The sequence below is a fragment of the Macrosteles quadrilineatus genome, unplaced genomic scaffold, assembly GCF_028750875.1.
Source record: "Macrosteles quadrilineatus isolate MER2022 unplaced genomic scaffold, UCM_ALF_1.0 Scaffold_4__1_contigs__length_99947679, whole genome shotgun sequence".
Taxonomy (NCBI): Eukaryota; Metazoa; Arthropoda; class Insecta; order Hemiptera; family Cicadellidae; genus Macrosteles; species Macrosteles quadrilineatus.
Window position 1 is genome coordinate 73,700,601 of NW_026542597.1, and position 22,649 is coordinate 73,723,249.

General features: G+C 35.6%; 1 protein-coding gene across 3 annotated transcripts in view; it reads right to left on the reverse strand.

Moving 5' to 3' along the window:
• LOC128992065 (protein AF-10-like) overlaps window positions 1-22,649 on the reverse strand; it is a 39,398-nt gene that overhangs the window by 12,426 nt on the left and 4,323 nt on the right. For 2 of the 3 annotated variants that reach the window (XM_054415453.1, XM_054415452.1), the window contains exons 3-8: window positions 22,166-22,345; window positions 15,140-15,337; window positions 7,999-8,155; window positions 4,646-5,134; window positions 2,208-2,343; window positions 539-739 (exon numbers count right to left, since the gene is read on the reverse strand). In XM_054415453.1, coding sequence (XP_054271428.1) covers window positions 539-739; window positions 2,208-2,343; window positions 4,646-5,134; window positions 7,999-8,155; window positions 15,140-15,337; window positions 22,166-22,345 — 1,361 coding nt within the window. The remainder of the gene's footprint in view (window positions 1-538; window positions 740-2,207; window positions 2,344-4,645; window positions 5,135-7,998; window positions 8,156-15,139; window positions 15,338-22,165; window positions 22,346-22,649) is intronic. The other variant, XM_054415454.1, reaches the window with a different exon arrangement.

Here is a 22,649-nt window from a genome sequence, read left to right on the forward strand (position 1 = left end):
GGTCTTGACTATTCAGTAAAATGGGATGTTTTAAATTGATGGTGACATGGCAACACTGCGATTGTGTTAGACACAAACGAGGAGCACGGGCGAGTCAGGCAAGTGGATTACGACAACGATTCAAGAGTGCTCAACGAGAAATGCGGTAGACATAGGCCTCAAGGGCACTTGGTGTGATGAGGGGAGGTTATATAAAAGAAATCTTCGTTGTGTAGGAGTAACCCCACAGTTTTAATCGTGATGCAAGGCCAGGAAGAAGAGGCGTCTCAGGTAACTATTACAATAAACTAAAGCTGGGTTTTCCTAGGCGCGGAAGCGGAGAGCGGAGAGAGGAACGCGGAGAGCGGTAAAGAGATTAACATGGTGATCCGCTCCGCTTCTAGGGAAACAGTAACATTAAATTGCCTAAGACAAGTGGAGTCCGCTCTCCGCTCTCCATTTCCGCGCCTAGGAAAACCCGGCTTAAGGTAATCTCTGAATATGTTTTTTTTATTTGAGGTGTAGCTATGACCCCCCGGTCTCACTTGGCAGTACTCACACTGGGGTGGGTGTAGCAGCTGGCGTTGCAATGGTGGGGGTAGCTATGACAGGAGGGGTAGGTGAAGGCTGGGGTTGAGGAAGTTGGTTGCTAGAGGGCGGAGGCGTGGCTTGACTGCTACGACCACCTCTCTTGCTGCCTGTAGCACTGCCTCCTCGCTTCTGCTTCTTACTTTTGTCCGACTTGTCAGCGGATTGAGATCTAAAAAATTGTTGGATTGAGTTGTATGTACATCAGCACCTGGGGCATTGATATAGTGTCCACAAGCAACAAAAAATTTGCCTTTTTTGGAAAATTTTCAGGGGGCCTAAATTTCATCACTAGGGCCTAAAGTGACTCTTTTGATAGGTAAAGTTTTACGATTGAGGCGAAGTCGAGGTCGGAAAATGAGCGAGGATTAAAAAGTCACTTAGATTCGTTCTCAAATCCAAATCGAATCTCTAAAAAGATTCGGATTCGATTCGTTTTTCAAACTATTCTCACAGTCCTGACTTACTAGCTTAATTGCACATACCTTAAGGTGAGAGCAAGTTTCTCAGCTGGTGAAATTGGTCGTTTTACTCTGTTACAAGGTTCACTTGTCAATAATTCTTCAACACTCTCGAGTAAATAATAAAATTGGTTCCTAGTAAATCTAAAATAAGCTTTGAATTTGATTTCATCATCTAAAACGTGCTTACGTATTAACAACTGAAAGACACCCTCGTCTTCTCTAAAATTGTACACGTCACTGGTTTTACTTCTAACTGAATAATACTTTTTCATTATAACACTAACTTCTTTATCAATCTCGTCTAAACACTCCTTTAATAACAAAGCACATATTTGTTTTCTCTTCCGCGAGCTCATCTTGAAGCTATCCTGCTAAATGACGCAGCTGTACTGAACATTTCTAGGAGAACACTTGTATGCAGCATATTATATGTACGTTATACGTCAACGTTATACGTTGTACGCGACGTAGAAAGTGCGTCGCTAGGAAATCACGGCTTAACAGCTGCTTATTTGCATTAGCAGAATTGAAAACAAGCTGGAAGTCGTTTTGAGAGGTTAGCTTTACATAAAAATGATTTTGTTTTCTAGCTTTGTTTGTTAATTAATGATGCAAAATGACAAAAAATATAGTTCACCACACGGGCTAAAGGTGTCTTTTTAACCCTCGCTCATTTTCCGACTCAGTTCGCCTCGATCGTAAAACTTGACCTTGGGTCAAAAAGAGTCACTTTAGGCCCTAGTGATGAAATATACTATTTTGTAGTGTAATGGATAAAGAAAATAATTCAATCTTTATTATAGAAGTATAGCAAAGACTAAGGTATGAGTTTTTTGCTGTTAGAAATTCTTAACTTCAAATAACAACTATGTAAAAATAAAAATAAACATTAATTGGGTCATGTCGCCCTACTTTTCACTATTCATTTTATATTTTGCTTATTCAGAAGAAGTGGTACATATGCAGTTGCAAAACACCTCAAACTGCTTGGTAACTACTCTCTTCTGGAAAAGCCCTATTGTAGGGACAAAAACCAAATTAGTAAACTGGTTGTGAGCAGTCTACCATCTGAAACTTTTTTTAGGTAAGCTAATCCACCCCTCCTTCCAATATATTTCCAATCCAATTTCTCTTTCCTATAACTAAACTTACAATTTACTAATCTACACTTCGTACCTTCCTCGCTTGCCGGGGGCGTCGTCTGTGACGGGGGTCGGCGCCGCAGGTACAGTTGTGGCTGGCGGAGTCGGCAGCGACGCAACGGCTAGTGGCACAGACACGACTATAGAACTAGTAGCAGCAATTGGTGAGGCTAAACCATAAATAAACTCCAGTTCACCGTAACCAGCAAACAAACACAGTTCAAACTACAGACAACATGCAGACGAGACGAAACAATTTTAGCTAGAGAAAAGTTGCGAGTCAAAATGATTATAGTGTATGAAAAAGGTTCCCAATGTTGGTAAATGGTTAAACTAGGAAACTATTATTGGTTAAAAAGTTATTGTTAGTCAAATTTGTATAAACAAAGAAATAAGGCCTAATAATTTCAAACCAACCAAGATAACTTAGACTAGAGAAATGATTAGGGAGGAGATGTAAGAAACCCATATGATGGTTAGTAGATAATTTACGAGACAGTTAAGTGTTTTTGGTTACATATGTATCAAATCATAGAATGTTTTTCAAAAAGATATACAGGCCAAAGAGTTAAAAACTAACATTGTGGCCTTTCATGCTATAAATCTTCCTACCAGAAAAAGCTCCAATAAAGTGATTCAAATTTGTTTAGATAAAAAAGGGTGGCTCTAATAGAAAATAGTTAAACGAGTATTACGTTTTGTAATTTAATTGTTTACTACAAAAATGTTGCTTTTTACATCCTATTTGATTTCTAGACATTACACTACTTCCATTTCATGAGTTTTATTTTAGGTTAATTGAAAGAACTTTCTTTAATCAGTAATCACAAAATTGTCCGTTAAAACCAATTATAAAAATTGATAGAATATTAATATTTTTTTAGCTATGCATTAGACTGATGAAAAAACAAAATAGGAATAGGAATAAGTTTATTTATTTGGTTTAAGTCTGCATGTTTTTACTAATAGATAGGAAAGAAGGGTCCTTTGTAATGAATATAATTAGTAAAATAATTAAATCCAGAAAATTCCTAACACAGTCAATAATTTATGTTAACACACAATTTTTAGCTAGCAAAATTAAAACAATACTTACTAACAGCTTTTTTGATGGACAGAAAACTAAAGTATTCAAGAATACAATTTTGAATTTCAATGAGATTTTGTATAGAAAAAAAAGATAAGATTTGTGAATACAGAACTGATGTTAGTAAAAAAATATAACTAATTTAGCTGATCAGAACAGAACACATGGAGGAAGTGATTGGAACAGAACTCAGGAACAAACAACTACTAAATGTCTGCTTGAAATTCAATAAGTGAGGTTTTGACCTTTGTACACTCAACAGGAAACTTTACGTTTACATCAACCTTCTCTGTTGGTATGAAGTAGTACAAGAGTTTAAAATTGTGAAATGAACCCCTGGAAATATTCAATCAGTGTGAAATAAATTGAAAAATAACCAAAACTGGGAAAACCTAGTTTTGAAAAATTATAGTGCATTTTTTGGAATAAGTAAAACATTGTTTTATACATGGGAAACCTTTGTTTAAATCGAATGTATATTATAGAAATTTAAAAAAAAAACCTTAGGGGAAACATTTGATTTTTTGGAGTGATAACTACTAAATTAACTCAAACATGAGGAAGTGAAAAAATAAAAACAGTGGGTATCATGAAACTAGATTACCAGAATATGGTAGTCTAAAAATACTCTTCTTCGAACGTGATATTATTTAATCTTTCACAATAAAAACATCATGTTAATATCAGATACGGGCTGGGCAAGTACTATCCCTTTAACTATTTAGTGAAAGGTTTTTTATCACTAATGCTTAGGGCTTTGATAAAATTTGAGCAGTTACATGAAATTAAATTTCCATCTTCTAACATTGTTAAATATGTTAAGAAGGTATTGAAAAAAGCTAATAATGTCATTTTATGACCAAAAATGTTATTATTTTTGTTTTGCAACAAAATAAAACAGCATCTCACTAGCAGGTATGGGCAAGGACTGCATTTTAATTAACTCTTAAATTGAAGTTGTTAGAGAATAATTCTGAAGGCTCTACGACATTTCAGCCAAAAATTAAACAAAGGTCCGATTGTTATCTGCAATAACATTGGCAAAGTGAAAAGAGATTTAAAAAATTCAATAATGTCATTTAACATTATTAAAAAACGTAATTGTGTTGTTACTCTCTAATTCATCATAAAATTAAAATTTGATGTAATAACTTTAAAATTAATTAACTAGAATTTTTTTAGAGGCAAATCTATTAGGTTGTTCATTTTCTTCCAAATGTTGACAATATTAGCTACCTATTTTACAATACCTTAATAAATTTACAATATATTAGAAGAAAGAAATTGAATTTCATCCTGTTATTGGCTGAAATAATCTTTGTTTTTTTATAAGCTAATTTGAATTTGCAAAAACTTGACCACCCCTTTAAAAAAAGACATCTTACTTGTGACAGGCTGGCGAGGAACAGGGGGCGCGGCAGAGGGGGAAGTAGACGGAGCAGTAGTCGGAACTTTCACCACAACTGACGGTGTAGGAGTCTCCAACTTCCCGGGAATAGCAGAGGAGTCAATCTTCGGTCTTTTATCCTCCGCTAGAGGTCCTGAATTTCCACTCAAAGGATTAACAGAGGGTGCTGTCGCCGAGGGACTCTCGTCTTTCACCTGGCTCTTCCTTTTCTTCCCTGGTTTCCCGTCTCCAAATACACTTCCACTAGGAGTTACTACACTCTCGACAAAGTTGGAAGTGGTGAATTTCCCGTTGACAGCCGAGTCAACAGAGGTGGTTGGACTGTCTGTGGTGGCGGGGGGGACGACAGAAGGCGGGGGTGTAGGGGACGGATCCTCAACTGTCGGTGTAGCAGTCGACTCACCAGCTGAAGTCGGAGCAGGACTTGTAGTACCACTGGATTTGCCACCAATGGAGGGTTTCCCACCTTGAATAATGATTATTATAGGGATAACGCAAATATTATGTGACCGTCACCAACTACATTGCATAATAATAAAATTTGAAAAACCCAGTCACACATCAGATCCCTAATGAATAGATCATTTATAGACAGTTTTATTTTTAAGAACTAATAACAAATAATTTACAAATAAACATAGTGTGGATTTAAGAAATTTTGTGTCTTGTACATGTGGAGCAAAAAAAAACATGTTCTCTTTTATTTGATTACACATATTTTCAAAAAGTCTTTATTGCCAAAGTATTTATTACCAAACATATTGTTACCTTTTTTGGAACACACTTAAAACTTAAACTTAAAACAACTTAAAAGGTGATATCTATATCAATAATTATTTGAAAAAAATTTAAACTTAAACTAAACAATTAGCCTATATTTTCAAAAATTACTTTACACATTTTGTTAATTTATGAAAGTCTTGTTATTTTGTTTCAATTTTAAAAGACGGTGAGAATGTGATGAAACCCCTAGTAGCCTATTTATAACTTTTTTTTTAATTTTCTTTATTATATAATTAATAAAACGGTTAATAATTTCAAATCCAACCATATCATTTAATAGTTACGTCATATGCAATGAATGCATCAGTTGTTAGTATTTAATATCAAACCATTCGGATACACAACAACACTGATGGCTCAGTATCTTACCACACTTACAAAATGAGGTCTTCTCTAGTCTTTGAGTAAATATATAGGCCGACAACAACTAGACCTATGTACAAAGTCATCATTTTATACTTATTTAAGCTCTACTAAAATTAACTTACCCAATTCAGTGGTATGCACTTGTTTAGCAAAAATATATTTGAAAATATTAAACATAATTACTTTCACTGATGCTCAATGTTAAATTGGTTTTAAATCCTTCATAATAGAAAATTGAGTATATGAGCAAGGATATATGTTTAAAAAATAACTTATAAAATTGATTTAAAACACTTTTGAGGTAATTTTAGAGTTTTCATTACTTTTTATCTTTGAATTGGTACTTTAATACTTTTTAATACTTTACATTGGGACTTTATATCACATGAACAAAAAACACTTAACACAAAATACAATCCAAAAGTAAGAAAATTATCCATTTAAAGTGCACTGTCCACTAAATTAAGCAAGAGCAAGACTGAGTAGGCTAAGCCCATCAGTTTCTTGCCATCAAATCTTTACGGAACAAAGGAGAGTGAAGTCAGAAGAAGCATAAATATTTTGCTGCACTGTTTATCCATTATGATAGACCATGTAGGGGAACTCTGTTAACATTGCTTCTAAGACAGATTGTATTCATTGATATTCTCATCAGAGGATGGTAATTTAGAGATCATTAAAGTTTAGGCTCTGTTTAATTTATGAACGATGACTAGGATGAGTACGTAAACTAGGTAACAACCAAAGTAGTATCATAGATCAAAATTAGAATATTCAAGTGAGCTTGTTGCAAGGAAAGGTGACAGTTGAAAAGCGTTGACAAAAGCAGTTTTCCAAGTCCTTGACGTCTTTGGAAGAACCCATAAAATCCATTAAATAATGGGATCAGGAGGTGACTGAGAGATGCAAGACTTAGTTAATAGAAATTTGTTGCTGGCAAGGCCTACATTCATTTTAATTAGCCAACATTCATTTTAATTAGGTAATAAACTTCAGTCAGTAATTACATCAAACAATGGTTTAATAGAATTAAGATGATCAAACTGTAGCAAACCGAGGTTATGTAGGCCTAAAAATTAGATTCAGCAAATGATGCAGTCATAAAGATTATCACAAATTCAGATATAAGTGAGAAGGTGCAGTTTTTTAACAAACCATTATTGGTTGTACTCAATCTGCAATATAATTTGCAAATATTGCTTACTTTTTCATGTCAATGTTTAATATTGCTCAAGGGCATTCCTTCTAATGGGTGTCAGTTAACTACTGCGGTACACAAAAATGTATAAATGCTACCTGAATGACTTTAAGGTGTGAATGGATAGTTACATAATTGATTTTGGATACTGCCAGAAGCCAGAAGACTTCCCATCGTATCTGAAGCCCATAATGTGAACTTGATATCCAGTAGGCCTAAAGCTAAATAGCTAATATCAACAAAATGTTTCTCTCAAATTATAAGGTAAGCACAAGTGAGCGTTTTATTATTCGGCAATAATGCCAGAGGACATCAACTTTATTTTTTATGTTTTTTGGTAAAATAAGGAGGAATACGTAGCAAACATGCTTAAAATGCACTCCACAAAAACCATACTTTAAAATTGTCTTTAATTGGTACATAGGGATGACGAATCTATATAGGATTAGCCTATTGTTTAAACTATGGTCAAACGTGGGAAAAAAACTCCAATTATTTCCAAAAAAAAGCAGAAAAATATGTTAATTACCGCTTTAAATAATTGTCTTAGCTTACAACATTTACTGAGAGTGATGTTAGTAAGACACAGAGGTCAATTCATTGAAAAACTAATATTTACAAATGCCCCTTTGTCATGTTTATAGGTAAAAATCAGACAATCTCACACAAAGCACTCCCAAAACATGCATAGAGGAAACAGTAGTTATACACAACAAAATGTTGGTTAGAATTTTCTGTTTGAATTTGTTATTAGCAAAAGGGGGGAAAAACATGACTGACATTAACTGCATTCTCACCATGAAGACATAATTTATTATCCTAAGTCCTAAGACTATGTTTTAAATACCTATAGCAAATATAGTTAGGTAATATTTAAACCGTTTCCTATTGATAATACATAAAAAAAACATATATAAGTTAACACATAAATTGTGTTAAACATGTGTAGGTTCACTACACAGACTAAATAACAAACCACTTACTTGATGAGAAGTTAGAGGAAGAGCTTTTAGCCGAGGTGCTTAGTTTACGTTTTCCTGGTTTTGACCAGTTGTCACTTGATTCCTTGTCCGGACTAGGGGGCGAATCAGCGGACAAAGGACGATACGCAGGCACTGCCTTTACGTTTGCACCCTTTTTCTGTAAATAGATTCCAACAGTTAATATTTTACACGATTTTACACTTGGTCATGAGTCCAATAAACTAAACAATTGATCTGAACATTTTAGAAAATATACTGTTCAAACATAGCTAAACTCTCTTCTTGTGGTAGGGTAAGAAAATAACCTACCTAAGAAAAACGTAAAAATCAGATAAGCTTAAGGTAGGAGGAGGGAGAGTACGCAAACACAAAAATTTATGACCAAAGTGAATGTACTATAAACTACTATGAACTACTATAAACGACTATAAATTAACTATAAATAAGTTAAAATCCTCATACTATCCAAATCCAATTGATGAAAATTACAAGAAAAACAATAACTAACAATATGAAAATTATAACCATATGACAAAATTATTACACATAACAGCATGAACAAATTACAAGAGAAAGGGAAAACTTTGTATTTATAGAAAAACATGTTTTGATAACATACTTGAATAAAATTGGTATAACTATTCAGTGTGATAAGAAATAAAAGTACAGTAAATGCAATTAAAGTAAGATTAATGAAAATGTGTAATCCATAACATTATTTTAATATAGCAAGGCTAAATTTTTTGGATGTTTGTTTTAATAAGATTTGAATTTCCATCTAGCATAAGCATAAATACATTAGGTACTGTATTAAAGTTGATTATTCTACTTTTTGTGGGACTAAAGGACGAAAAAACACAGAACAAGTAAAATAAATGGGTACTGTACAAGCAAAAACTCATATAGCATTTTGTTATCACAAGGGGTTTTTACAGTGTTGCCCAAATTCACTAAAAATATAAAAGAAAAAACTGTAAAACTGAAGAAGCATTAATAAATTTACAATAATTTCAAAACTTACACAGTTCAACAATCAAAATAGTTTTTTTGAAATTTTCTACTGACTCCACAACTTTACTGTTTTACAACTGAACTGTATGGTATGCCACATTCAGTTAATTACTGAAACACCTGTTTCACAAAATCAATAATCAAAACAAAACCAACTGAAAAATATGAGTCACACGCAGAAAACACAAATGAACTAAGCCATTTTATAAAAGCAGGCCATTGCACTGAACAAGAATATGTAAACAGTGTTAAACAAACAGTGGCTTTGACTAAAAGGAAAGAGTTGTCATTAGTGTTGTCTTAAACTGAACTCTCGTTTACTGCATTGTATGGTCTATGTATGATGACGTTTAATTGCTCGTAAATTGATATTTTAAACATTAAAATGTAAATTATAATTAGTACGAAGTAATAAATATTACTAGAGGCTGTCCAGTGGTCGAAAACTCGACCAAAAATATGTAAATGAAAAAAAAAATTAAATGACAAATTCTTTATTTATTCAGGCAAAGTTAGGGCCATATGGCCGTTTCTTACACTATGTAATGCACAGTATTAACTCCACACTGTAAATAAAACATGTGACAGGAATTTGTTTTGATTTTCTGTTTATATTTTGTTGATATTTCGTCACCATCATGGCAACCCATAACTCCCATGTTATTTTTTTTCGGTTTTCAAATTCATTTTTTGTGCTTACTTTGAGCATATTTTAATTTATAAAGGTATTCTGCACATCTACAGGAAAATATCTTTCCAACAGTATGCGTAGATTTTCCCTGCGATGCGCACGAGCTGAGAAAAAAGGGTTTAAAGAAACATGCTTGCCTATTAATATATAGATAGATTACAAGTGTTTGTTGAGAATGTATGACGGCATAAACAAAATAAAATTTATTTTGAAGAGGACATAAATGTTAGTCAGCCTATAGAAGTCTAAATCATATGATTATTACACATAGGCATAATAATATAATTTGGACAATTGAGGTTTAGTAGACCTTAAAACTTATTTCACCGAATCTCATTTTTAGTGAAATCATCGGGCAATTATTTTTTAAATATAAATAACAAAAAACAGAAGATTTGAATGTCCATACTTTAAAATAATTTGAATTGTGAGCTACTATACATTCTAGTTACAGGTGAAAATTATTCGCAAGATTAGAAATAGATCTACTATCCCGGGTGTTTATGAAGGACTAACCCAGACTTTTGATGCTGTTAAATATGAATTTATAAAACAATTAGAAGGGACACTCTGTTCCAAATGTTATGTAGAACCACCATGGGCCTATACATCTTTGAAATGATTTAACTACTAAATAGCAATCTAGACAGTTTAAAGTTTAAATTATAACTATTCCACAAGTCAGAAAAAGTTATATGAATTCCCAACACATAGACTACCTCTTTTTTAATTTACACCAAAATACATGGCTATCAACATTGTTAATAAATTTCAAAAAGAATCACCAACAATCCAATAAAAATACTCTTAAAAAAACTACACATCTTTTAATTATTGAAAAGGCTTATTATAAAATAGATGATTTTTATTCTGAAGTTTTCTAAATGGACAAGAATTATTTAATTTAAAAACTGAATTCATGTACATGATGGCTTTCAATAATTTTATCAGGATCATAATCTTTCTGATTTCTGATTCTGATTTCTGATATAAGCTATAATAATTGTACTTTGTACTTTTAAGACATTATTAGTGATTAGTTATTAGTGAATTTGAAAATTAGAGTGCACTCAACCACTTAAGTCCTTGGAGCCTAGAGGTTCTAACTCCTAAAACAATTAAAGAACTACTAAGACAATTCTAATCTCACAGTTTACTAGATTTTTAAATAACAATCACTCTGGTGTTTGAAAAAATATTTTGTGGTGATAAATAACTCTACAGCGGCTGTTTGAAATGAACGAAATCAACATTGCTCTCATGGCGGGAAAATCCAAGATGGCCGTTAGCTTCCATGGACTCCTTCAAACAATTCAAATCTACAAATAACATTTCTAATCTTACAGTATACTGGATATTTAAATTATTATCTTTTTGGTGTTTGAACAAATATTTTTTGCCGATAAAGAACTCTTCAGCAGCTGTTTGAAACTATCCAAGATGGCCGCTAGTCTCCAAGGACCCAATTGATAAAGAGTTTTGTTAATCTGAAAAATAGGATACCTTGCAGGAAGCAAACATGAAAGACTATGTTCAGCTAAAACAAAATAGGAAGGTTAGGAAATCTAATATGTTACTGTAATTTTCCCGCAGTAATTTTTTACACTGTAAAATAAGTGGCCTCCGTATAATACCAGAGTACCAAAATTTATAAAGGTTCCATAAACAGCAGCACATTTTATGAGGCCTAAGTAGTATCAAATCAAATAAAATACACCGTTATTCGACACATACAACAGCATACATGAATGTGTCATTGTTATTTTACATTTTTGAGTCTAATGATAAAATAAAAGTAACATATACAGGACAAGAATATTAACTGCAATTCCAGATTATTTGCACACTATACATTACATTAGTTATACAGTTTTTACATGTTTTAAGTTAGGTGTTTAAAAAATCTTCTAAATTATAAAATTAGTGATGGGCGGATCCAAGAAAATGTCAGTACCGGATCCGGAAAAATTTGGATCCAGATCGGAAGAACCAGATCCAGATACACACTGTCATAGGAGTGGGTTAAAAAAACGTAATTAACAGAATGCCAATTTAAATCATACTGTTTAAAATTAAATTGGTAATGTTTAAAGGTTAGTGGTCCTAACCTAACCTGTACCCTTCCTGATGGGCCTAACCTAACCTGTACGCTTCCTGATGAGCCCAACCTAACCTGTACGCATCCTGATGAGTCCTACCTCACCTGTACGCTTCCTGATGGGCCTAACCTAACCTGTACCCTTCCTGTTGGGTCTAACCTCATCTGTATGCTTCCTGATGGGCATAACCTAACCTGTACCCTTCCTGTTGGGTCTAACCTCATCTGTATGCTTCCTGATGGGCATAACCTAACCTGTACCCTTCCTGATGAGTCTAACCTCATCTGTATGCTTCCTGATGGGCCTAACCTAACCTGTACCCTTCCTGTTGGGTCTAACCTCATCTGTATGCTTCCTGATGGGCCTAACCTAACCTGTACCCTTCCTGTTGGGTCTAACCTCATCTGTATGCTTCCTGATGGGCATAACCTAACCTGTACCCTTCCTGTTGGGTCTAACCTCATCTGTATGCTTCCTGATGGGCCTAACCTAACCTGTACCCTTCCTGATGGGTCTAACCTCATCTGTATGCTTCCTGATGGGCCTAACCTAACCTGTACCCTTCCTGTTGGGTCTAACCTCATCTGTATGCTTCCTGATGGGCATAACCTAACCTGTACCCTTCCTGTTGGGTCTAACCTCATCTGTATGCTTCCTGATGGGCATAACCTAACCTGTACCCTTCCTGTTGGGTCTAACCTAACCTGTACCCTTCCTGTTGGGTCTAACCTCACCTGTACCCTTCCTGATGGGCCTAACCTAACCTGTACCCTTCCTGATGGTCCTAACCTAACCTGTACCCTTCCTGTTGGGTCCAACCTAACCTGTACCCTTCCTGTTGGGTCTAACCTAACCTGTACCCTTCCTGTTGGGTCTAACCTCACCTGTACCCTTCCTGATGGGCCTAACCTAACCTGTACCCTTCCTGTTGGGTCTAACCTCACCTGTACCCTTCCTGTTGGGTCTAACCTAACCTGTACCCTTCCTGATGGGCCTAACCTAACCTGTACCCTTCCTGATGGGTCTAACCTAACCTGTACCCTTCCTGTTGGGTCTAACCTCACCTGTACCCTTCCTGATGGGCCTAACCTAACCTGTACCCTTCCTGTTGGGTCTAACCTAACCTGTACCCTTCCTGATGGGTCTAACCTAACCTGTACTCTTCCTGATGGGTCTAACCTAACCTGTACCCTTCCTGATGGGCCTAACCTAACCTGTACCCTTCCTGATGGGTCTAACCTCACCTGTACCCTTCCTGTTGGGTCTAACCTAACCTGTACCCTTCCTGATGGGCCTAACCTAACCTGTACCCTTCCTGATGGGTCTAACCTAACCTGTACCCTTCCTGTTGGGTCTAACCTAACCTGTACCCTTCCTGTTGGGTCTAACCTCACCTGTACCCTTCCTGATGGGCCTAACCTAACCTGTACCCTTCCTGATGGTCCTAACCTAACCTGTACCCTTCCTGTTGGGTCTAACCTCACCTGTACGCTTCCTGATGGGCATAACCTAACCTGTACCCTTCCTGTTGGGTCTAACCTCATCTGTATGCTTCCTGATGGGCCTAACCTAACCTGTACGCTTCCTGATGGTCCTAACCTAACCTGTACCCTTCCTGTTGGGTCTAACCTCATCTGTATGCTTCCTGATGGGCCTAACCTAACCTGTACCCTTCCTGATGGGTCTAACCAAACCTGTACCCTTCCTGTTGGGTCTAACCTCACCTGTACCCTTCCTGATGGGCCTAACCTAACCTGTACCCTTCCTGTTGGGTCTAACCTAACCTGTACCCTTCCTGTTGGGTCTAACCTCACCTGTACCCTTCCTGATGGGCCTAACCTAGAACCTGTACCCTTCCTGATGGTCCTAACCTAACCTGTACCCTTCCTGTTGGGTCTAACCTCACCTGTACGCTTCCTGATGGGCATAACCTAACCTGTACCCTTCCTGTTGGGTCTAACCTCATCTGTATGCTTCCTGATGGGCATAACCTAACCTGTACCCTTCCTGTTGGGTCTAACCTCATCTGTATGCTTCCTGATGGGCATAACCTAACCTGTACCCTTCCTGTTGGGTCTAACCTCATCTGTATGCTTCCTGATGGGCCTAACCTAACCTGTACGCTTCCTGATGGTCCTAACCTAACCTGTACCCTTCCTGTTGGGTCTAACCTCATCTGTATGCTTCCTGATGGGCCTAACCTAACCTGTACCCTTCCTGTTGGGTCTAACATCATCTGTATGCTTCCTGATGGTCCTAACCTAACCTGTACCCTTCCTGATGAGTCTAACCTCATCTGTATGCTTCCTGATGGTCCTAACCTAACCTGTACCCTTCCTGTTGGGTCTAACCTCATCTGTATGCTTCCTGATGGTCCTAACCTAACCTGTACCCTTCCTGATGAGTCTAACCTCATCTGTATGCTTCCTGATGGTCCTAACCTAACCTGTACCCTTCCTGTTGGGTCTAACCTCATCTGTATGCTTCCTGATGGTCCTAACCTAACCTGTACCCTTCCTGTTGGGTCTAACCTCATCTGTATGCTTCCTGATGGTCCTAACCTAACCTGTACCCTTCCTGTTGGGTCTAACCTCATCTGTATGCTTCCTGATGGTCCTAACCTAACCTGTACCCTTCCTGTTGGGTCTAACCTCATCTGTATGCTTCCTGATGGTCCTAACCTAACCTGTTCCCTTCCTGTTGGGTCTAACCTCATCTGTATGCTTCCTGATGGTCCTAAACTAACCTGTACCCTTCCTGATGAGTCTAACCTCATCTGTATGCTTCCTGATGGTCCTAACCTAACCTGTACCCTTCCTGATGAGTCTAACCTAACCTGTACGCTTCCTGATGGTCCTAACCTAACCTGTACCCTTCCTGTTGGGTCTAACCTCATCTGTATGCTTCCTGATGGTCCTAACCTAACCTGTACCCTTCCTGATGAGTCCTACCTCACCTGTACTCTTCCTGATGGTCCTAACCTAACCTGAACGCTTCCTGATGAGTCCTACCTCACCTGTACTCTTCCCGATGGGCCTAAACTAACCTGTACCCTTTCTGTTGGGCCTAACCTAACCTGTACCCTTTCTGTTGGGCCTAACCTAAACTGTACCCTTCCTGATGGGCATAACCTAACCTGTACCCTGGTTGACAGTCTTTAGCTAACCTATACTACTGTTGTTGAAACACTGATAACATTAATACAACATATAGACTACAGTAGTAGACTAACTCTTTTGCCACTAAAAGGACTAACCTAACTTCTACCATGTCTGAATGGCCTAAAATAACATTTGCCCTGCCTGGTTATCTTAAGCCTATACACCCAGCACACACTCACCAGTTTAGAATAGTGATGCTGGCAATATCCGCAGTACTTAACGTTATCTAGATAGTTGCCGGCTTCTTCACAAAGCAGACCAAAAGCTTGAGCACACGTTACGTGAAACCACTGTTTGCAACCACTTTTATTACAGTTCATACACGCACCCACAGTCGATCTAGACCCCTTTCCACTTTCTTCACAGATATAGCACACCTGCAATCAACATGATGGGCATTGAAACAGAGTAGGCTATTAAATGACTGGATAAAGAAAATTATGACTAAATAATAACTCTGGAGCAGCAAAGTAACTTACTGTTAAATGTTTTAAGGGTAATGTCAGTGAGGCTTTCAATGCAAATGTTAAAAGAAAAATCTTGCTTATACAATATTTGTAGAAAAGGGAACAGTTGCCAAAAAGAGTACTAGTACATGTTTACTTATCATGCCAACCCTAGAGACAAATATAGTAAAAACAAAGATATACCACTTCCAATGACTGCTAACACAATAGCAATTAACATACAACAGTGGATTAGTGATGAATGAACATCGTAGCACCAAATTCATGGTCTGGTGTTATAAAACTCTGTAATTCCCATCACAAGACCATATGTAAATAAACCTTGTAACAAAACTCTTGATTTTCCCTCTCATATATTTAACTAAACAACACAACTGTTATACGTCAAATGACGTTCATAGATCACCATTATAATAAAAAAAAAACATGAATTTGTTCATTATTTTTTATTAGCCTTTAATAATATAGGTTTGTTTCAAATCAAAATGCCTTAAAATGTATATAATATGTAATCTATCTATTACTAGGCTATAATAAAGAAGAGGTGGTGTCTGTCTGTCTGTGTGTTTGTATGAGCTAATCTCAAAAACTACTGAATCGATTGGGCTCAAATTAGACAAAAATAAAGCTACACCTCCGAGGATACTTATAGAGCTGTTCCCGCTTCGATATTGCTTAGGACTCTGCCCCGCGGGCTTTCAAAGTTCTGAGGTGAGAGTTTTACATGTAAATACTGATTGGTCACCATGGTAACAAAGAACAAACCCACAAATGTAAACAAGCAGAACTAACTGTCAAATGAATTTTGATTTCACATTTCCACACAGCCGTTTTAATTATATTAAATACTGCACGAATATTAGAACAAATTGGTATGTATCATATATAATAATGATGTCACTCGCCACAAATGTAAACATTATTTAACGTTATTTAAATGGAACTGTTAACCCACATGTTAATGTCATTTTATTAGTATAGGATTCTTCAGTTAGGCCTACTTTATTTGTTTATCATCTATACTGGGTCCGTTCTAATATTTGTGAAATGCTGTAATAATATTTTACAGGGAATAATTCATTGTAAAAGAAATTATTCATGGATAAAGGAAATAAGAAGGAAGATTCTATAATCATGTAACAACCTACGCTCTTATCCTGAGTTTTATGAGAATTATTTTTTAGATATATTTTTGTGTAAACAGTAATATAAAACCCCTGTTGCAGCAAACCTGCAGCCTATACGAATTTCCATTTGCCTGATAATAATTTCACTAAAATAGGTTAAAAAATTAAACTACACTACAGAAAGGTTTGGAACTATTGTAATAGCTTTCCGTTAACTATAAACATGTTATTTTATTTTACCTTAAAATCTATTATTGATTTTGTATCCTATGTGGCCTAAATAAGTGTTCACAGTCTGAGTTAACGAAAAGGACGCGTTGCAGAAAGTCAACAGTCCCGGAAGGTCAAATAATTTATACCTGTGCCGCTAGGTCAAAAACTACAATGTTTGCAGTGTCTGTAGATCAAAAATCCCAGTAAGTCAAATAGTACAGTCCGAGCTAAAAACGTGGTCTATGTTAAAGCAATTGACTTATTGGGAATTTGACCTAATGCAACAGCAGTTTTAATATAACGAAATAACATAAAATATAAGTTCAGTTTCGCTGAGTCAACAGTGCCGGAAGGTCAAAAGTATAATCTGTTAAAAACAACGATAGTCCTCTCGACGCATGACTTCAATAATTCCGTGTTTTGGTGTACTTAAAGTTGTGCTAAAATTTTGAAAATTGGCACAGAGCTTCTTGGTTAGTCCTACTCGATGACTATTTTGTTGGAACTTGAAACTATTTACCGATCTAATTAATAAAAATTGATATGTATGGTGAAATAGTTTTAAATCGTGATTTCTAACATGAAAAAGTTAGCATGCGAGATTTTTGTTTTGTTTTTGGGTTAGAGAGGTTTTGTCTGTGACAAAGTTGTAGCCAAAAGTGTGATGTGTAAAATATATTTTTTTTTGAATTTTTTACAATCAGTGGTTCAATAGATAACTTGGGTTGAAGAGGACGGCAAATTTGGCATTTCGCAACGCATGGAAAGCACTACATCGTACGATGCGACTGCTGAGTGGACTTTTAATTTACAGTTCTAAGAACAAGAAAAAGATGAATATACAGATCACCAGTACATTCATATTATTTATAAAACATCTTTCTGTATTACCAGCTTACATTTTTCACTTATAAGAATACATCATAAACAGTGTGTTAAAAATAAGCGGGGAGATACTTAACCTAGTAATTCCTTGGGTCAAAATAAACAGAAAATCAAGGATAACATTTTTTCCGAAATCGTTTTGTTAACCAGATATCCATCATTTTGTATTTTTTACATACAAATATTTATCTTTGCACTTTTTCAACCGATGATTATGAAACTTGGTATGTATGTTAAGGTAGGAGAGACCCATGTTATAAAAAAAGATTCATCTCGATTCACCCTAAAATTTCAAAATTTAACACTTAACTACAATATAATATACTTTACTACACCACAATATTTACGTATCACCATAAATCTTTAACAAAATAAAACGTTAACATTTTTAAAATCCAAAGTAAATCAATATAATCTTTCTTTTTTGACAAATATATTTAAAAAAAAAGGCGATGGTAAAATAACGACAGGCGAGTTTCGATCTGGGTGTTTCAGGTTTGAATCTAGGAGGATTTAACATTAATTAGGTAACATTAATGTTTAATCCTCCTAGGTTTGAACTGATTGAGAGGAATACATGAAACCGAAGGGGGGAGGTAGCAACAAGAACACTAGTATTTACTAGTGTCCAATTACAATTTGATGGATTTAACCAAAACCTTTTCTATTTCACTTATTTTCAGCTGTTAAATTTTAAACGATACGTTTTAGCGACATCATTAACGTTATTATCATCATCATCGTTTGAGTTTGGGTTTGCGGCAATGTATTTTTATGAATAAAACCTTTAATTTGATACCAAACTTGACCTCTGCTGCTACTAATTGACTGTATGCACTATTAATTAACAGCTGTGTTTAAGGATTATGTCGGCCTTAGTCACAAACAGGACAACAAGATCGCTCCACTCATCCCACACTCATCTCCATTCATACTTGGCTTAAAATGCATACATTTGTATGGTCGCCATTTCAAAGCAACATGGTACATTATCAATGACAAACGTGGAAAACCTTATACGAGTGTGAGTAAGTCCGAAAACAACTCTAAAAAACAATAAGCAATAAATTGCAAGAACCGTTGCTTATATCATTGGGTATACACGTATGTACTGACGTGTATACTCAATGCTTATATCGAACGAATGTACATCGTGAGAATTTCCATTAGTTGTTCCATTTAGTTGTGTGTCCATTAGTATAATAGTTTAGTTGACTCTTTTAAAGTCAGCGCAAATTGTGACTGTTATTACCCTTGAAATAATGTTTGTGTAGTACTTTGCAATCCTACCAATGCTTATAGAATCATACGATTACAATTTTCTGGTTAGAATATGTCGCATAGAGTGGTGACTACTGTATCTTTTTGGTTTGCTTGTAAAACAGGATCAACAGGGATTTTCCATCGACTTAAACAATACGATACTCTCAAATTGTTCATTGCTATAACAAACTATCACACAGTTTGATGAATATTTGTGTGTAAACCACATACAGTACACCTGTATTCTATCTATTTTTCCTTTTATTTTTCCAAGACTTTATAGAAAATCACGCATTACGTGATCAGTGAAGAAAGGCTGTATCCCATGTGTTTTATAGGTAAAGAAGTAAAGAAGAACACTGCTTCAGGTCAGAGCATTCAGTTATCATCAGCAATTGTAATTCCCGAATCAGTAACTGAATCAATAGTCAATTATGTTAGGGTTTGTTGATTATTTATAATGCACTTTACATGCTCCATTTGATAGTTTATAATAATTTACTCGGAATCTATAAGACACCTTTGGCTTGTATTAAATATTGGGTTGGGCCGTTTAGTATTTTGAATACAATAGGAGTACTCGTCAAACAGTTAAATATTATTATTTCTATGAATTTAATGGGTAACTTTAAAGATTAGGTGGAATTTCTAACAATACTTCACCGTAATCAGGAGCAAACATACATAAGGAATTCCAGTTATTGCAACAGACGCTCTGACAGCCCGTCAACATAAGACCTGCAGACGTGTCAACGAATATGCTGAAAAAATAACGAGATAAGTGAGTGTAAAGTAACTATTTATATCCGGTCGTCATACGCCACGAGACATTCCGTCAGTGAATGGGAGGCCCACACAAGGGTGAAGATCGATAACGCGCTGCATTTGGAATGGAATAATTTGCACAGGTCCTCGAAAAGTACTAGTAAAAGTGCCCAGAATGTCTTATACACATACGGAAATTCAAGTCCTCAAAATATTGCAATAGTGTATTTTCGTATAAATTCTTGAGACCCGAAAAAGTCAAGTCCCCAAAATGTCTTATACACTTACATAATATATGAATTTGAACGGATGGTGTTTTTGGCCTCTAGAGACTCAAAACGAAAAATTACATCGGTCCCGGGTCCAGGTGTTGCCATGAGTACTACGGTAATAGCTTATTCCCTATATGCGAAATTCGCTAAAAACCTAATAATTCTATAGAATAACTAGCTGTACCCGCTGGCTTTGCCCCGTTTAACTAATTAATTTTCAAGATGAGCTCGTTCGCATGGCTCAATCACGTCCTGGTTGAAGTTCGTTCGCTACGCTCACTCACCTTTAGGTTGGAGCTCGTTCGCTGAGCTCACTTGCCTTGGGGTTAACTCGCCTCCAGGTTAAAGTTCGTTCGAAACGCTCACTCAGCTTTTGGTTGCAAATTAGCTGTTGTCATAAATTGTTTAATTGACACAGCTGTTAAGATTCATTAATTCCTTTTAAATATGAAAAATCATAAGGTTAACATGGGAAACTCCAGAGCCACTGGGGCGAAGCTCGAATGCCCTATTATAATAAAAATTACTCAGTTTTCCTATTTAATGCCCAAAGAATCGGTGTATCGAATATCAGCCTCCTAGGTAAATGGGAAGTGGGAGAATTAGTGATGATGAGTGAGTGAGAGTGAGTGTGTCAGTGAGGGCTTTGCCTTTTATAAGTATAGGCCTACATAGCACATTCAACCAGCTGTTAGTTAAAACAAATTATATTGGACTAAAACAAATCGATGATTACAAAGAATACTTTAAAAAATAATTTGAACATCCTACTACTGTATTTTACTATGCATATTTAATTAATCTGCCATCCTCGTACCGAAGAATTAAATGTATCAATGGTCAGCATTACTAAACACATAGTATAAATAAGCCAACCATAAGTATGTATTTGAATTTTCTTCCAAATGCTGAATTTGTGTCACAAATGCTGAATGTTACAGCTGTTATGTTAAGCAAATTATATTGTACTAAAAGCTAGCTAGAAGCATTGACTTATTGGAGAAGGTTAGCACTGCTAGACTTTTTAAAAACTAAAACTTAATTTATAAAAAACTGGGACACTAATTTTAAATTATAGCTTTGAAATTCCCTAGTTCTCAAAATTGTCTTTATTCTTTCAACACAAAACTAATGAAAATCCATCGTCTGGTTGATTCAGAATCGTGAAAAACCCCATTTACGTTTTAATAATATATATGATAGTTTGGACAGGTTTCAACCCTTCCGAGGCGTAATACATTTACACAGTTTATATGTAGACTACATTATAACTCATAAAATAGTTCTACAATTAAATGGATCTCCTTTTACAAACGTATATAATAACCACTAACCAGAAATTTTCAGATCGTCCTTGCGGGTATTTTATGCCACAAATTTTGACGAAAGGCTATACCTATTTACAGTGTTGACCAAACAGTTGGCAAGAAGCATTAATAGATAAGCTATGTAGGTACCAAATATGATAATTTTAGCTCTATTCTAATTATGACAAAACACGAAGTAACTAAAAGCGAGTTTTGTTGGTGTAGTAAGCGTTGCAGGAGGTCTACTTTACACTGAATCGACGTTCACTTTTATTGCTTTTGATCTTCCGGCACTGTTGACTCAGCGAAACTGAACTTGTATTTTACCGTATTTCGTTATATTAAAACTGCTGTTGCATTAGGTCAAATTCCCAATAAGTCAATTGCTTTAACATAGACAACGTTTTTAGCTCGGACTGTATTGTTTGACTTACTGGGACTTTTGATCTACAGACACTGCAAACATTGTAGTTTTTGACCTAGCGGCACAGGTATAAATTATTTGATCTTCCGGTACTGTTGACTTCCAGCAACATTCCCAACGAAAACATACTACTATCAAGATAAGTAATACAGTTCAATTTTGTTTCTAATTAAATGGTAGGAGTGAAACCATTTTTAAGACATTTTCATAGAACCAAAATTGTCTCTTTTGCATACTGACCCCGTTGCAAGGCACGGGTAGGCCTATAGCTGCTAGTCATAGATTAATTTTGTTGTTGAATAATATGTGTATAGTCAATGATAATACTCTTAGAATGTCAATGGGGCATTTAGGTTATTTAATCCTTTATACATCGAAGGGTTCAGATCTACAAAGAATTCATGTTTGATGGCATCTTTGATGAAGTTTGCTACATACAATAATGTGGTCATTGATTCAATGTAAACCTATTGAATCTTTACCTTGTTAAATCTTTCAGGCGGAATTTGTGCCAAGACAATAGGTTCCATAGTAGTCACATTCACGAACCTAACTTCGGGAATGTAGAGTGCACACACCACGTGGGCCCATCCATTGTTATCTGTCTTCTTTATCGCTCCGTCTTTGCTTGGACACAACTCGCAGTACGGTTTATTGGGACCCTGAACAAGAAAAGCACATTTTACTGTTTAAACCATTGCTGAACTCTATTAACTCTAGGTTTAAAAAAAGTTTATTAGTAAAATAAAAGTAAACAATGTGTGATGGAACTTACAACTCTAACAATTGATGCTTAAAATGCATGTCATACTTAAAGTGATTCAACCTATTTAATGTATTTTTGAATGTAAAAATTGTGTTACCGTTGGAAGAATAAGTAAATAAATTCTCCACAAACTTGTTACTTGAACATAGGGTAGTGAAAGGTCCAATTTAAAACATTCTTGTTATTTATATAATAATATT